Consider the following 18,155-nt stretch of genomic DNA (forward strand, 5'->3'; position numbering starts at 1 on the left):
ATAAAAAATAGCTATGTTTTTCAAAAAAAAAAAAAAAAAACTAATAACATATCAAAAATATTATGGTGGTGGTGGTGGTGTAGTGGTAGTGGTGTTATTCGTTATATAATAATAATAATAATAATAATAATAATAATAATAATAATAACAATAACAATAACAATAACAATAACAATAACAATAACAATAACAATAACAATAACAATAATAATAATAATAATAATAATAATAATAATAATAATAATAATAATAATAATTGGTGGTGGTATGACGGTGGTGGTGTGGTGGCGGTGGTATGGTGGTGGTGGCGACGGTGGTGGTTGCGGTGGTATGGTCGTGGAGGTGGCGCGGCGGCGGTGTGATGGTGGTGGCGGTGGTTGCGGTGGTATGATGGTGGCAGCGGCGACGGTGGTTGCGGTAGTATGCTGGTGGTGGCGGCAACGACGGTAGTGGTGTTGGTGTGATGGTGGTGGTAGTATGACGGTGGTGGCAGTGGTCGTGTGGTTGCGATGGTGGTGGTGGTGGTGGCGGCGACGGTGGTATGGTGGTGGCGGCGGTGGTATGGTGGTGGTGGCGGTGACGGCGGTGGCGGTGTGATGGCGGTGGTGTAGTGGTGGTGGTGGTGGTATGGTGGTGATGGCGGTGGCGGTGGTATGGTGGTAGTGGTGGCGGCGATGGTGGTTGTGGTGGTATGGTGGTGGTGGCGGTGGTAGCGGCGACAGTGGTTGTAGTGGTATGGTGGTGGCGGCGGCGACGGTGGTTGCGGTGGTATGGTGGCGGTGGTTGCGGTGGTATGGTGGTGATGGCGGCGGCGGTGGTATGGTGGTAGTGGTGGCGGCGACGGTGGTGGCGGTGGTATGGTGGTGGTGGTGGCGGCAGCGGTGGTGTGGTGGTGGCGGTGGCGGCGATGGTGGCGGTGGTATGGTGGTAGTGGTTGCGGTGTTTGTGGTGGTGGTGTGATGGTGGCGGGGGTATAGTGGTGGTGGCGGCGGCAATAGTGGTGGTGATGGTGGTATGGTGTTGATGATGTTGGTGGTGGTGTGATGTTGGTGTAAAAGTTGGAAAATGACTTCCCCCCAAAAAAAGGGGAAGTCATTTTCCTCCAAAACAAGCCTATTTTCCAAAGTCAACGGAAAATGATTTCCGTTGACTTGATTTTCCAGGCACATCCAAACACTGGAAACTTAGAAAATGATTTCCAGAACTCATTTTCCAGGTTTCCAAACACACCCTAAAGTCAAAAATGTCCATTATTGTTGTTATGCATTAATTTTAGGTTAAAAAAGGAATGAGTAATTTTGACTCAATCACTATCTTTTTTTCTTCCTAAAATCCCAGGGGGGACATGGGATTTTAATTTCATGAAAATGGGGGAATTGGAATTGCAATTCCTTTCAACAAAACAAGGGAATTTTGTGGCATTTGGAATTAGGTGAGAATTTAAATTCTCTTCAACCAAACGCCCTGTTAATGTAGTTTTTAAATATATATATTTTACATATTAATATTAAACTTAATATTATGAAAAATTAAATTGTAAATAACTTCAGTCAAGTTTTGTTAATCGAACCCGATATTTATGAGACAGAGTAAATAGGAAATAAGGTAACAATCGAACTATACCAATGAAGAAAGTCCCCACACACATGCCCACACTTGGACAAAAGTCTTTAGGACAATCTACCCCTATTGGCCAATGATCTCTTATTAACTATCTCCCCCTTCGTTAACCGATCCGTTAGTAGGTATTCTATACATTGCATACAATCCCAATATTATACTTGAAAGTTATTAGTTTGATTCTTATTAACTATTTTTGGTCGAACTCAATTTACCAATTCAAAACAACAAAATATGGTTTATAATTTAAAATACAACAAAAGTTAAAACAAATAATTAAATATATAGAACATGACAGAACTGGTTTTAAAAAAATCGTATGTAAAAGTGATCTAAGTATTGATTTATCCATGTCTAGTGATATATTATTAAAAAAAAAAAAATATTTTTCTCCGAATCGAATATCAGAATTCTTGCTAGCTTGCTATTGAAGGGCACATGTAACATGTTTTATCCATTAAGTAAATGTAACGCTAATAAATTCTTTGAGTTTTTTCCCAAAATAGTCCCTTGACTATCACTCATTCTCAATTTTACATTTCGACTTTTAATTGCACCCAATGTGGTCCCCTGACTTTTAAAAACTCCCCCAAATCGGTCATCCGTTAGAAATTTCGTCTGTTGAGTGTTAAAATGAAGGGCATTTTCGTCCGTTTACCTATTATATGCCTAATATACTCTGAAAAATAGTCGAGGGACCATTTTGGGAATAGTCGAGGATCATTTTGGGAAAAACTCATTTATTTATTTCATTTTTGTTTATTTCCATTTTTTTAAGACTATCAAATTAGAATTTCTATACATTTTTTTTCTTACAAATATAAATAGTTAAAATTCACAATCAAAAGTCAAAATTTTAAACTTTCTCTACAATTTTTTTCCTTCTATCTAAACATACCAACTTCCCTCTATTCCTATCAAGTTTTACAATAAGTTCCGTAAGTTTCAAAAATATAATACTCATATACTTTTTACGTTCACACACACACACACACACACACACACACACACACACACACACACACACACACACACACACACATATATATATATATATATATACACACACACACGTGTGCGCGCGCACACACACACACACTTCAATAGACAATCAATCACTATGTATCACATTAAATATTATTTTTACCAATAAAAATAACATTACTATTTTTATCAGTTTAGACACCCAAAATGTACGCTTCATTTCTCGGTCAGTATGCCTTTGTAAATAAAATTATTATTTTTACAATCAATCGCTATGCTTCTAGCACTTCTTGGAACTGAGAAGTACGCGTCACTTCTCGGTCAATGACAAAATCTTAGAAAATATTTTTGAAAAGTTGGCTTACCTGAACTTGCAAGGCCATTAGTTTCATTCCAAAGTTAGTACAAATCATAACTACCATTTCCAAATGCCTATCTACCAAGAAGTACATCATGCTAAAGAGAGTCTACAACTATGGCTATCAATTTTATGTGTTAAAGGACAAGTAAAATAAACCAAATGCAAAAATAATTAGCAGAAAACAAGCAATTCTAAACCTAAAGCCTCATCATTTTTCAATATTACAAGTTCTTGTCATTTTGAAGTTTGTTTGTATTTTATATATGAATATTAATAAACTTAAATTTGAAAGTTAAACTTGTTTACCAAAGTACGAAACTTATTGTAAAACTTGATAGGGATAGAGGAAAAGTTTGTATGTTTAGACAGAAGGAAAAAATTGTAGAGAAAGTTTAAAATCTATTTATATTTGTAAGAGAAAAAAAATCTATAGAAATTCTAATATGATAGTCTTAAAAAAATGAAAATAAATAAATGAATTTTTCTCAAAATGGTCCCTCGACTATTCCCAAAATGGTCCCTCGACTATTTTTCAGAGTATATTAGGCATATAATAGGTAAACGGACAAAAATACCCTTCATTTTAACACTCAATAGACGGAATTTCTAACGGAAGACCAATTTGGGGGAGTTTTTAAAAGTCAAGGGACCACATTAGGTGCAATTAAAAGTCGAAATGCAAAATTGAGAATAAGCGATAGTCGAGAGACCATTTTGGGAAAAAACTCAAAAGTCTTTTGAGTTACCATTATTATCAAAATCAGAATATATAGTTATTACAGAAAATTAAATGTCAATTTGAAATAAATAAAATGTTACTTATAATAAAAGTGTCAAAATTAAAGGATTGTGGATACTTTATTTTGAAGATAGTATATTTACTTTTATCTATTTTACAGCTTTATGATTTATTGCTTTAATATCGAATCTATTTGATTTTTGCCTATCCTCAAGTCTTGTTAGAACAAATTGCTTGTTTTCTATAATATTAAAAATGCAAAAGAAAGTAAGGGAGAAAACAGATCATATCAAATCTGTAGGCATATACTCAAAGTCTTTAATCTCCTATTACCAGCAACAAGCAACAATGAATACTTAATTAAGACTTATGAGATACAAAAAGATATTTAGAAATCTCAAATTTCTTTACCAATAATTTTCCTTTTTAAGTTATGTAACTAAAAATTCTATCTAGCGATAAATATTCTTAAATGTTTATAGTAGATAACACACGAAAATATGACAATGATGAAATTAACCTTTCATCCCTCAAACTTCTGTCTTGACTTTTCTCTGTACTTTTTGTTATATCACAAAATATATATATATATATATATATATATATATATATATATATATATATATTACAATACAAATATAAAATCAAGTATTTTTTATAATAGTCTTCTCAATCCCCACAAATGACATGTCTTAGGTATAACTCAATTGGTCAACCAATCCAAAATAAATTCACAAGATTTGCATTATTAACATATAAACAATTGAATGTCTGATCTATAGATTGTAGGACAGTTAAGGTACATCTCATGATTTATCTCTTTCACCATCCTCCAAATCATAGCAGGAGGGTGAGGAGTTCAAACTCATACAAAACTTGGGATTTTAATACTGTTAAATACAAAGGCATTCAATCATTTTTTGAGTTAATTCCATTTTTTGTTCCATTTACCTTTGAGTTAATTCCATTTTTTGTTCTAGATTTGCCTTTGAGTTAATTCCATTTTTTGTTATAGATTTATAAGTGGCGGTTCACTTTTAGTTCTTTTTTTATCAGTTTGGTTCTAGTATTATTGTGATATGATCAAGTCTTCTATCAACAAAACAATTTTAATACTGTTAAATACAAAGTCATTCAATCATTTTTATACAAAGTGAGTTTCAACGATTTTATTAATGAATGACAAAAAATGGTCATGCTACAATAATACTAAGACCAAATATGAATGTTCTGATAATTAAAAATGGGTGGACTGTCACCTATAAATTCAGGATATCAAATAGAATTTACCTCTTTACCTTTTCTTATCCAATGAGTCGGAATTGTTTAATACACTCCAACACTCATTAATTGGCTCATTCTAATATTGTGTAGGGGCATTTCTAAAAGTAGCTTGCCGGTGAAAATCTTTTCAAAAATGTGTTGCATTGTTGGCCTAGATTTTGGGTTGGGGTGTAAACATGCCAATGCAAGTGCCATCATAAGAACCACATCTGGAGCAACCACTGAATTAGGAGGAGGCAATCGGGGATCAAGTGAATCCTTTAACAATATTTGTTCGCAACATCTTGATAATAGTGATGAAATAAGTTCGCCCGGATACTTTCCTAACATTATTTCTAATACCACGACTCCAAAGCTATAAACATCACATTTCTCGGTGTTGATCAAAGAAAAAGCTAGCTCTACATCCACAAATACAATGATGAAGCAACTTAGTAAATGCATGCATGGTCTTTCAACCTTAAGGTCTACTCATTTAATCAAGAATGACTAAACATGTCATGTTGTATATATACGTCTATGTAAAGCAGAATCCATGCGGGTAGTCTAAACTCAAGGTAAGCAAGTCAAACTATTCATGATCCTATTTGGATTTGATTCGATTACTATGAAGTTGAATTCAAATTCAAGTAGTTTGAGTCATTATATATATATATATATATATACTTTTAGAGTAATAATGGATTGAATTGAATTTAAGCATTTAAATACTCTACTAATGCAACTTATGAGCCTATTGTTTTTTTTTTTTTTTAACGAAAAAGTCCAAAGCCTCTTCAAGGTGTGCATAATGAGGTAAATCATAGCCGATTGAGTTTTGTTATAATATTTGATTGTAAATGCTTATAAATATATTTTTTTTGTAACCCAATTAAGTTTGTTAATTGACTTCGCCAGATTATATCATTTGACCCCATGAATTATTGGCTCTCTAGGCCCACTGTCTCTGAGGAGGTAAATTGAGTCAATATAGCTTAGAGAGTAAACACCACACTATACACTTTTGCACATAAGGAGTCAATCAGTCAATTCCAAACCCAAACCGGCCCCAATCTTATTAATACAATTTTGTGTGTAAAAATAGGATAAAGAATGTGCATTGATCATGTTGGGCGGAGGCCCGTGATGGGGTAAGTCCAACAATTTGTGTATAAGAGATTGTTGGGCGGAGACTAGTGAAAAAAGCCAAGTTTAGCATTCAGCCTCTCAAAAATGTGGTGGCGGTATATAATGAAATAAAATTGTATCTTTCCTATGAGCTATAGCTTTTGGCGCAATGGTAAGCACTTGATTCCTTAAAGCATCTACATCATAAGAGAAATGGGGGAGAATTCACTACTTTTGAGGCCACAATGCCATGGTGGCAGAGAGAGAACCAAGAGAGAGAAGGGGTGGGGAGCATCTGCAAAGGTTGGGATATTATTCTGCCCAAGAAAAAAGAATTAATGATGGAAGAGAGACAACCAATAGAGAAAAAGAATTACTCTGATCTGACATGCTTTTTTATATATATATTTTTTTAAAATTAGTTTTAATTTTTTTTCCTCCGCTCACATTATTCTCTTTCCTACTCACTCTTACATTCTCCCCTAATATCCCAACTAATAAGGATGCTCTTACAAGTGGTATCAAAACCAGGTTACGTGTTTGAGTCCCAGATTGTTGAACAACTTTTGGTGTAGTGGTAAGCCCGAAATTTAATGTTTAGCGCAGCCTAAACTCTGGTTTTTTTTAATGAAATCAACAAATTTGGAGTATACTAACTTGTAAAAGGTTAAATGAAAGTACCTGGTGCAATGTAACCATAAGTGCCTGCCAACACAATTTGATTTGAAGAATTAGGGTTGAGCAGCCTAGCAGTGCCAAAATCAGACACAAAAGCCTGAAACTCCGAGTTGATCAATATGTTCTTGCTGGAAATGTCCCTATGAACAACCGGCGGGCTGCAACCATGGTGCAGGTAAGCCAGAGCACTTGAAATGCCTTTCACCACATTCACCCTCCTACTCCATTTCAGTTTCTTCGCTTCATCCTCATCTCTCAGCACACTAAACAGGCTCCCCCTTTCCATGTACTCATAAACCAGGAACATGCACTTATCATGCAGACAAAACCCCAGAAGTTTGAGTATATTCCGGTGCCTTATCTCCGACAACACCCGAGCCTCGTTTCTGAATTGGCTCGTGTCGTCGTCGTGGAGTTTCTTGATGGCCACCACTTTCCCGTTGGGTAACTGCGCCCTGTACACGGTTCCGCAGCTGCCGGCTCCGACGCAGTAGCTGGGGTCGAAGTTTTGTGTCGCTCGGATGATGTGGTTGTAGGCAATCTTCCCATCGTAGTTCAGTATCTTCAACATGTCGCCATGGCGGCTCTGCTCCGCGTTTGTCTTCTTCAACCTGGCACAACATAGAAACAGGAGTCCCAGGTTGAGCCTTCCCTGCTCCAAATCTCTATTCTTAAACCTGGCACGAGGTAAAATGGTAAATCTTAGCTCAAAATTAATGAATTGGCCCGACAAAATTGATTAAAAAAAAAAAATTGAAGAGACAAAATTACATTTTCTTAATAAGGTTTTTCTACACGAAAGACTAAAAGTGTCTAAAAATTTAAAATATGATAATTTAGCATGTAAAATGACCACTAAATTTGGAATTACTAAAAAAAAAAAAAAAAAAAACAACACATCTTCGCTAAAATCAATTTTTACTATAACTATTATATATGAAGTATATTATAGTGTAAATATATTAACTATTTTTATTTTTTTTAGTTTAAGACAAATTTCTTGTAGTTTGATGACATTATCATTATTATTCCAAAAAAAGGTCACATGTTTTAGTCACATCCTAGACAAGGATGTTGGCACAATCAAATTGAGAATTAAAATTATTATTTTTATCAGACCACGAGGTGTCTTAAGCATACCTTACCTGTAAGAGGTACTTTAAGCCTGTAGCATACTCAAACTAATCTTCATTCGTATTGAACGGACCCAATTAAAAGATAAAGTACTAATCATATTATTTTTTTAATAGGGCTTGAACTTTCGATCTCTCTTATGGACGAATTTTTAATTGAGCTAATCTATACCTGTGACGACACACAAACAGGAGTCCGCAGGTGACGATGACGAAGAATGCGACTGCAACAACCAGAGCTGTGACGCAGATGGAATCTTGAGTCTTGTTTTGGTTTTCTTCATTAACCGTTTTGAGCTTCATAGCCCGGAGATTCCACCGGCCCAGCAACGACGCTTCAAAATCATTTGATGCCGGCGATCCCATCGCCGCCGCGGTAAGAAATGTGATCCACAAAACAAAGGTGTAGGTGTGAAGGGTAAAAAGAATGAAATCCATTACAGTAAAAAGCAGTGTAAGGTTGGATTAATATATATATTGAATATGGAAATGGTGTTTTGATTATTATTAGATGGAGTGAAGGCCAGAATACGAACTAGTCGGTCAACTGGGCTGGGGACTTGGAGAGTTTAGAAGACTTGACTTGAGTTTAATGGAGTAAAGACTGGGGCAACTTCATTCACATTTCTTCCTCTGATTAGTAAGGCGATGAATGTGGAAATTTCATATTTTCATCCATAATTTCCAACAAATTTACAAATTTTTTAAATTAAAAGAATAAAATTTAATTTTGTCAGATGTAATTTTATAATTCAAACCTCTTATCTAACATGTATCTTATCTCCCTCTCTTGTAAAATATTTTAATTGAATAAAATGAAAAAAATAATTTTTTTTTTCAAATGAAAATCCCTCTATTGTAAAATATTTTAATTGAATAATGAAAAAATAATTATTATTTTTTCAAATGAAAAAACTATAAAAAGTCAGATAGAAAATACGAGCCAATGATCTTGTGATCTAATAGCATGAAGTGACTCTTTCAAATGAAAGTCATGAATTTGAATATCAGTGGGGCGATATTGACTTCAGTAGATTAAGAAAGTAGGCTATAAACAGATGCTCCATTGTAACAGAGTCAGTGATACTAAAAAATTAAAAAAAGATAAAGAATACGAAAAATTGAAGAATTACAGTAAATGCAATAATGTTACTCCAATGGTTCGTTGAAATGAATGACAACTATTTTTTATAGTTTTATTTCATAACATTCCACTTTTCTAGCACAAGGAGTGAGTTGAAATTTGTTTTGAATGATTGGCAAAAAAAATTATGTTACAAACGCTTCTGCAGCACGAATCACTGCAAAGTTCAAGATGAATTGCTGTGATGCAATGGGGATTCAATTAAAATCCCAACAAAGAAGCCTTCTTTAACTTTCTGGGTTTTGTTTACATCCATGGCAACGGCGTCCAAAGCTGTCAAAATTCATAGCCGATCAAACAAGCAGAGCAGTGCTGCTGCTAGGGATTGGGGAGCACGGGGGGAGCAATTGTGCGAGTATTGTATGATTGACAGTGGCGACATTTCTGCCCGATTATGTGGAACAATACTTCTGTGGTGTCGTTGCAGTCATTGCATAGAATCCAAACCTTTCTGTCTCTGTAATCATCAGGCATGGTAGTCTGTTCTATCTGTAGAGCACCAAATATTGACAGAGAAGTGTATGAGATGGAAACAATGAAATTGCACAACACTTTCCAAGTGTAACAAATTATATAACAGGTCGGGGGCAACCCGAGCCAAATTCGTTAGATTGTTAATTTGATAACTACATAGTTACAAGCATGGTTGTAGTAAGCGCTAGTCGGGCGCCAAAAAAATAGTGGCAGAGTTGTAGTTTGACAATTTTAATGAGGTTGTTTTTAACATTCAATCAAATAACACATCCTATCCAAATAAATGAAATAATGATAATTCATAAGTCATAACATCAAAATCAAAATAACATTAAAAATTAAAAATACTCAAATCATCCAAAGATTCAAAGTATCAAACTAGTCTACGGACGACTAGACCAGACGACGACATCGGACGAAATCGACCGTCTCGGCCGACTAGGCCGATTTTGACCGATTTCGCCGGCTGCCGGCCGTCTAGGCGCCCGACCGATTTTTGGGCGCCTAATAGTGAAAGCAGAACGGCCTAGGGGAGCCTAGACCGATTTTTACAACAGTGATTACAAGTTCGACATACAGCAAGAGCTGCCTATTGACCTACTTGGTTTGAGCTAGTTAGATATGGACAACCTAGATTGGTTTAATCCCTTGAAGTCCTTTGCTAGCTAAGGTCAAAATAGTGGAGTAACCCAAATTAAAAAACAGGATGGGAGCAACCCTGACCAATTCTTGATAACCGCAAAACTACAAATTCAAGTCCTAGAGGGAGTAACCTATTGGCCTTCTTGGTTTGAGCCCTTCGACTATGGAAAAACTATGTTGATTTACCTCATTGTGGTCTTTCGCTAGTTAGGGTCAAAAGTGGGGTTTACCGAGTGCACACCCTCAATTAGCGGCTGTAGATTTCCCTCGTTACCCAAATTAGAAAACAGATTGGGGGCAACCCTAGCCAAATTGGTCAAACTGTTGACTTGGTAAGAACAAAGTTACAAATTCGATTCTTAGTGGGAGCAGCCTATTGACCTACTTGGTTTGAACCGGTCAGCTATGGGCAACCTAGGTTAATTTAACTCGTTCTGGTCCTTTGCCGGCTAGAGTCAAAGGTGGATTTACCGAGTGCACACCCTCGGGTAGTGACTGCGGGTTTCCCTAGAAACTCAAAATTAGAAAACAGGTTCAGATAGGCCATTGGGGGAGAAAGCAGTGATCACTGATACTGAGATAATGACAGTAATAGTAATACACAAATAGAGAATGAAGTCAGAAAGCTTGACACTCTTGACTTGGATCAATTTGGAAAAGGTATGCACAAACAGAGAATGAAGTAACAGAGTAAAATTCTCGACAAAATTGAACCAGATGCTCAATAAGAAGCGCAAGGGCAAAAGATATGAGCAGCAGGTAAGGGTAAATGCTCGTTGATAAACAAAGCCAAACAGAAAAGGACTGCAGAAAATTTGAATTATGGTCTCAATTTTAGCATAGTGAATGCCTAGGTTTTAATTTGCATCAGTTCGGTGAACATACCTCTTCATCCATTTCTTTCCAAATGCTGGACATGTCGATGATTGACTTTGAACATATTGGGCAGCAGAACCTGAGTGTCACAACCAGTGAGAGTGTCAATAAAGGTAGAAATTTTCCAAAGGGTACACTCGTAATGGTGTGCCTACAAATTCATAATACATAACAGAAGATAATTTACAAGACAGAATCATTACTTATCACGCTTTATCATCTCGTAAAAACACTCATAATGCATCGTGTGCCCACATTTCATAACTGTTGTGTCTTTCAGGGAATCGAAGAGGTACTGTCAGTTTCAACACGGGAGAATTAGAACACGATACACACTGTTCATTTGTAAATGGATGACAAAACTATAAACCATACCTCATAACAAATGGGGCAGTGATGCCGCATGGAGTTCTCCACACAAGAGTGATTGTTACGCAGACTAATTGCATAACAAGAGCCTGCAGAAACACACTCGATAAACCCCACTATATTCTAAACATTTCTAACAAAGAAGTGAAATATATCAACCAAAGAAATCCGTCAATATTATGAGAAGACTTCATAGTTTAATAGATCAACCATATTAGTCTCAAATCTCAGTAATTGCAAACTATGATACATACCACATTTCTTGCAATGAAAGAAGTTGTCCCGACCTCCAACCCTGGAATAATGATTAAAGAACTGGTATCAGTAAAATCTAAAACATCAGTGCATCTTCTAGATAAACAGTATAAGCATATTTTTCACTGGCCTGCATATTCCACAATCATCACAATGAAACTGCCCTTTCTCGATCTGCAGCAAGTGAGTATAGATAAGCATTTGAAACTTCTAAATCTAAATATATAGATTTGTAATGTTTGCATTATAGCATTTTATTTACAACACCACAGAAAAAGATACAAGGCATGCTCGTCACTTACATCATCATCAAAGAAATTACAAATTTTACAAAAGTATTCTCCCATTTTGACACCGCAGTTTGTGCAAACTTGAGCCACCTGGACAACAGACACAATCATATGCATGGAAACAATCAAATTTACACCATAGTAGAAAGCCATATACAAGTCAAGTCAAGAGAAACATACTGGCTGCTCTGTATCACAAACGGAACAAATCACCTGAAAAGCCAGAATATTCAGGTATATTAATAAGAAGATCATAACCAGGAAAGACAGAGATAAACGGCAGGAAAACTTGTGGTAGACATACTTGCTTGACCTCATGCCGGTTCAGCTCATGCCTATCAAAAGGATTGCGCAACATGCTCTGATGAAGGAAGCAAGCAAACGGAAATTATCATAAAACATCAATAAATCAAAAGAAGTTAGTTAATTACCACACAACGGTGATCATTCCTAAAGAATTAAAGAAATCTTATGGAGCAAACCCATAGAAAATCAAACAAATCAATACCCATCAAACTAAACATGGATCTAAAGCCAGAAAATAAAACACAGAGCATCAAAAAGTATACCGCTTCTTCATTATGACAGTGACGACAGCCATAGACTTCATTGCAGCAACATGCTCTAATCTTGCACCTTCTCCTATAATGTTGGCACCTAACAAATCCATAGATCAGAAAACAATTAGTATGCTCCATTCCTCAAGGCAAAAGGGCCTAAGATTTTATATTTAAATTCTAAGGGAACCACACATCCAACATAAAAGATATTAATGTCCCTCACCAAACTAAGATCAAACTTGAATCTATAGATAATACACATCTACTCATCAAATCATAGAATTCTCATCAGATCACCCACAGTAACGTAAATCATTGAGCAAATTATTTAAACCATGGACGTAATATCAATAAAACAGCTAAAAAAAATGCAAACTTTATTCACAGAAACACATAAATATATACACAGATCACAATCTTGCTTCTCGATTTAAAACATTTAAAACAAGATAACCCAATTAACCCATCAATCTATAGAGCATAATAGGGGGAATGGGGCGTTACCCATATCCCATCTTCCCAAATCCAAGCCGATCATCTGATGATCCTTCCATTCTGTGCATTAAAGTGCTGGCACCTACACCACACTTCCACGGAGAAAGGAGGGTAGGCGCTGGAGGAGAAGGGAAGGAAGACGAGATTTGGATTTGGAGGGGAAGAATGGGATTACTGCACAAAACCCAAAGTTCCTTATCGAGAGAAAAGTGGCATCCCTGTCAAGTGGACACTGGCCTCTTATATATACGCCCATTTATTATCTCAACCCCCCTTCTCAGGCCTCTCGGCACCACCAAAAATGGAATTAAATAATTTGACCATAGTTAATGTTACTACTATATATGGAAACTGCATTGGTAGATCCAGATGGGAGAGGATAAGGCGACGAGTGGGGACGAAAGAGCAGGCGCCGCTACATTCACAAACCAAATCTCTCAATAACTAATATTTTATTGTAATAATAAATAATGTACGGAGTAAATAAATTGTAAGTGTATTATTTTCCCCACATTATAAATTGGTTTACTTTATTACATATATAAATACCAAGTTATGACACTTTTGTATTATTATAATTAATACAACTACCACGCATAAATTAGATATAATATAAAAGTAAAATTTTTAAAAAGAAAATTGTAAAGGATATTGTTGTTAATATGGAAAAATTGCCTATAAAATGGCTTAAATTCATTGTTAATGTGGCAAGTTTAACTACTTATAATACTTTGTGGTTGACATGTTTTGTCCGGCTCTCTAATTATTACGTTACTTACCTTCCCGCAAATTATGTTGTGCAACCGAATGCACCTTGCAAAGTGCATACGGTTGCAAAACGACGCCATTTTGGTTAAAAAAAACGCGCGTCCCACTTAACGAAAAAATCAGGTTCGATTCCCGACAATAGTATTTTTATATATCCAGAAATTCATAACTATATATCCACAATGAATGAATTAAGTAAAAATCCACAATGAATGAATGAATGAACTAAATATCCACAATGATTGAACTAAATATCCACAATGAATGAACTAAATATCCATAAATTCATAACTATATATCCATAAATTCATAACTATATATCCACAATGAATGAATGAAGTAAATATCTACAATGAATGAACTAAATATCCATAAATTCATAACTATATATCCACAAATTTATAACTATATATCCAGAAATTCATAACTATATATCCACAATAATGCTATTATCGAGAATCGAACCTGAATATTTTTTTTTTAAAGTGGGACGCGCGTTTTTAGTCAAAACGACGTCGTTTTGCATCGTATGCACCATGCGCATGGTACATTTGGTTGCACAGCATAACTATTGCTTACCTTCCTACCAGGGCCGAATTTTGAGTTGTGCAAACTGAGCTATTGTACGGAGCCTCAAATTTTAAAAACTCAATATTTCATTTTTATCTAGTTAGTTTATAAATAAAAATTTAAAATTTTCAATTAAACTTAAAAGACTTTATGAAGAAATGGTAGGAACATGTGTTTATTAAATTTTAACTTTGAGGTTCAAAACTTGTGCACACTATTGAATTACAATTTTAGAGTCACCACGGATCAAAATTTTTAGACCTTTGAGATTTCTAACTCTAGATGTAGCAACATACAATTGACCTTTAAAGACCAAAATCACAATCTTAGTTCGAACATTGATTTTTTCTTCCAAATACTATCGATTTAAGTGTGTAATCAATAAAAGATGAGAACTAATAATTCGAGAATATAATCTTAATGTTACTAAGCCGGCCTACTTCACGTCAATTAAGTTGGATAGTATCCGATGAATCCACGAATAACGCATCTTTGTCTCCGTAGTCCTCAATATGCACATCAACAATCTTAAATATTAGGCCGCCTAGCTATGCCATATATTAATTTCAAATTTATGAACTTTGGGGTTGCTTGCAATAAAAAGTATATTTTAAATATACTAAGGGTATATTATATATGTATGTAAGGTACTTTCAATATAAAAATAATGTATTTTTAATATATTAAAAATGTATTTGATATTCATGATCCATATAATTATATGGACCATCGTTCACACAATAATTTGCCAGTAGAAATTGAAATATAAATAAATATAATATATATATATATATATATATATATATATATATATATATATTTTTGGTTCCTGTGAGGTCAGGTCTTTCCGTGCGGTCAGTGCGGCATACACCATTAGGTATGCATAAATGCACCATACAAAAAAAATATACAGCACACATATAGTGTATTTACGAACACTGTGTGGTGCATTTATGCATACCTAATGGTGTATGCCGCATTGACCGCACGAGAAGACATGACCTCACATGAACCTGACCCTATATATATATATATATATATATATATATATATATATATATATATATATATATTAGAAACTGTCAGTGGAAATTATTATCATTATTATTATTGCAATTATTATTATTATTGTTATAGTTATTATAATTAACAATATTATTATGGTATTGTGAAAATTAAATGTTGATTATCAACATTTAATTTTCACAATACCATATGACTTTATTATATATAGGATATGTCTATTTTTACATGTGTGTTGCACGGAATAGATTTGTTATAACAACGAATATTATATAATGCAATTGATGAAATGAGTTGTATCGATTATGTTTTTTGATGTTATTATTGTTTGAATTCGAGCAAATAATTGTCCAAACATCCGTGCAATGCGCGTGCGATGCACGGATATTTTTTTTTTTGTTATATATTTAGATAATAAAATTGTTACTATTTCTATAATCCTTTCAAAATTTGTTAAATATTCATTCAAATATGTGTGAATACGTTTCAATGTAAAACACCACTGAAATTTTTCGTATGAGCATAAACGGACATGAGGGACCGTTTCTACATTAGAGATAAACGGTCCCGCCGAATATGCTTTTCATTGGTTGATATCCAATTAGAATAATATAGATTAGAAAAAATTACGATATTAGTTTTAAAGATTTTGATTTTGGTAGGGCCTTATTTATTTAGGCGAACAGGACCACACAAATCTAAAAATCGGCCATACTTCATACTCAATTTAAAGATAAGTTCGTTTGACGCGTGTGTGATTTTGTACAACTTGTTATTTGCCAACTTCAAAATGTTTTATTATTGGCGACGTAATTACTTCATGAGCTAAATAGACATCAAACATCACGTATGATCTTTTGCTAATTAGGTCAAGAAATATCATCGACACATATAATGTTTATATATATATATATATATATATATATATATATATATATTATAAAATAAATGCAATAATTTTGAAACTATTATACCAAAATTGAATATCTTTGCTTTCCCTAAGTTTTATGCTCAATGCAAACCAACCCAACTTCTTTAGAAAAAAAACAAACAAAAACAAACCTCCCATTTTAGCAATACAATCAACTATTTTAGGTAGTTGAGTAATATTTAAAAAATGTTAATCACTATAAGTTATTTATTTATTTTATTCAGTTACGAATTTGTCTCATTCATTGTATAATATATTCTCAATGAGAGACTAATTATGCTCAAACCTTAACATAGTTGAAAGAAACATACAATATTTCATTCATTCTAAATATGTAAATAATTAACATTTTGTACACAAATAATATAATACACTTTAACAAAATGAACATTTGTTTGCAAACTTTGATTCCATCTTCTCACAACAACAACAACAACAACAAAAAAAAAAAACACTTTTATTTCATCTAAATGTGCTTTTATTTGAGATAATAATTGAAATGGTAAAGACATGTCTATAAATTATATAAAATTCAACAACGATAGTGTTTTAATTGAAATAAAAGATATAATTAATAATTAATTGTAATAATAAATTGTGCATTATCTCATTTACTATTGACATTTAATATATATATATATATATATATATATATACCAAGACTATGTGGTTTAATGGTATCCGGGTTGGACTTCCATTTGGAAGGTTGTGAGTTCAAAAAATATATGAACAGATACTATAATGTAATAGAGCTAGTAACATTCAAAATATATATATATATATATATATATATATATATATATATATTATAAAGTAAATAGTTGGTATAGGACTACACGCAAAGGTGGTGTGATCAATGGCGTTCTTTGCAACCATCATGGAGGGACCCACAACTCCACAAGCAAAGTGGGGTCACCCACGTGGAATGGCTTAGTTGGCTGATCAAGATTAGTCCATTAGCTGGTGTCGCCATCCATTGTGTTCAGAAAAATAACTACTCCTTCAGTCCTTTTATATTTTTATTCCTTTTTCCAATGCAATGAAGTATGAATCCCCTCCCCAAAATACAAGATCTATTCATCTCTAACTATTTAAAATGTGATAGAATTTGTTTTTTATATATGCCTTACATGTTATTATACAAAATCAAGGTTTATCTCGAACACACTATCAAATAATTATTGTAGATTTTCATTATCACAAATAAAATGATAAAATCACACTAATAATAATACAACATTAACTATCAATAAATATATAATATCAAATGTCATATTTTATCATCATAAATGTGCATTGCATACTGCACATCAAGTCTCTTATAGCATTCATCAAATGTATGTAGGCTCCCTATTATATGCTGGTGCTTATTCAATTTGTATTTAATATTGAGAGAATTACACTGTTAATTCATATGCCTTACATGTTTGGTAAAATGGTTGTTATCTGATAGCTATTAGTTGTTAGCTGATTGTGTTAATTAGAGGGTATAAATAGTTGATAACATTAGCTGATTGTAGAAAAGTGTTTGGTAAATTAGCTATTAGCTGATATCTGTTTGGTATACTTTCTTTTCTCAAAAAACTAATTGAAAAAGTTGATTGGAGTAGCATTTTGAATTTTAGCCTTTTGGAGTTGCAAAAAGCTAATTAACCAAACATTTATATTGATATTTTAACTAAATCAAACAATTAATAGTGGTCAAATAAGCCAAAATTAACCTATAGACCAATTTTTTACCAAACAGGGCCAAAATTTAGAAACATAATGAATTTAGTCATTATATGATGTGTTGCCATTTGTAATTATTCATTTATCAATTAAGTTGTACTTTTAGTTATTAACTTATTAT

At 33.8% G+C, this 18,155-nt stretch overlaps 2 protein-coding genes across 2 annotated transcripts; both read right to left on the minus strand.

Moving 5' to 3' along the window:
- Positions 1 to 5,030: 5,030 nt before the first annotated feature.
- Positions 5,031 to 8,364, minus strand: LOC109169845 (MDIS1-interacting receptor like kinase 2-like). The gene is made up of 3 exons (XM_019318734.1): positions 8,079 to 8,364; positions 6,777 to 7,450; positions 5,031 to 5,389 (listed from the first exon to the last, which is right to left on the minus strand). Exons 1-3 carry the CDS (start codon positions 8,342 to 8,344, stop codon positions 5,031 to 5,033), a joined length of 1,299 nt encoding a protein of 432 aa, XP_019174279.1. The 5' UTR covers positions 8,345 to 8,364.
- A 707-nt stretch (positions 8,365 to 9,071) lies between these two features.
- Positions 9,072 to 13,333, minus strand: LOC109170653 (E3 ubiquitin-protein ligase MIEL1). Its single transcript, XM_019319852.1, has 11 exons — positions 13,021 to 13,333; positions 12,526 to 12,613; positions 12,261 to 12,317; positions 12,137 to 12,169; positions 11,969 to 12,046; positions 11,797 to 11,840; positions 11,666 to 11,706; positions 11,418 to 11,500; positions 11,246 to 11,337; positions 11,052 to 11,121; positions 9,072 to 9,539 (listed from the first exon to the last, which is right to left on the minus strand). The coding sequence occupies exons 1-11, from the start codon at positions 13,077 to 13,079 to the stop codon at positions 9,369 to 9,371; spliced, it is 816 nt and encodes a 271-aa protein (XP_019175397.1). The 5' UTR covers positions 13,080 to 13,333; the 3' UTR covers positions 9,072 to 9,368.
- Between the last annotated feature and the right edge of the window lie 4,822 nt (positions 13,334 to 18,155).

Source organism: Ipomoea nil, unplaced genomic scaffold (genome assembly GCF_001879475.1).
Source record: "Ipomoea nil cultivar Tokyo-kokei standard unplaced genomic scaffold, Asagao_1.1 scaffold3321, whole genome shotgun sequence".
Classification (NCBI taxonomy): domain Eukaryota; kingdom Viridiplantae; phylum Streptophyta; class Magnoliopsida; order Solanales; family Convolvulaceae; genus Ipomoea; species Ipomoea nil.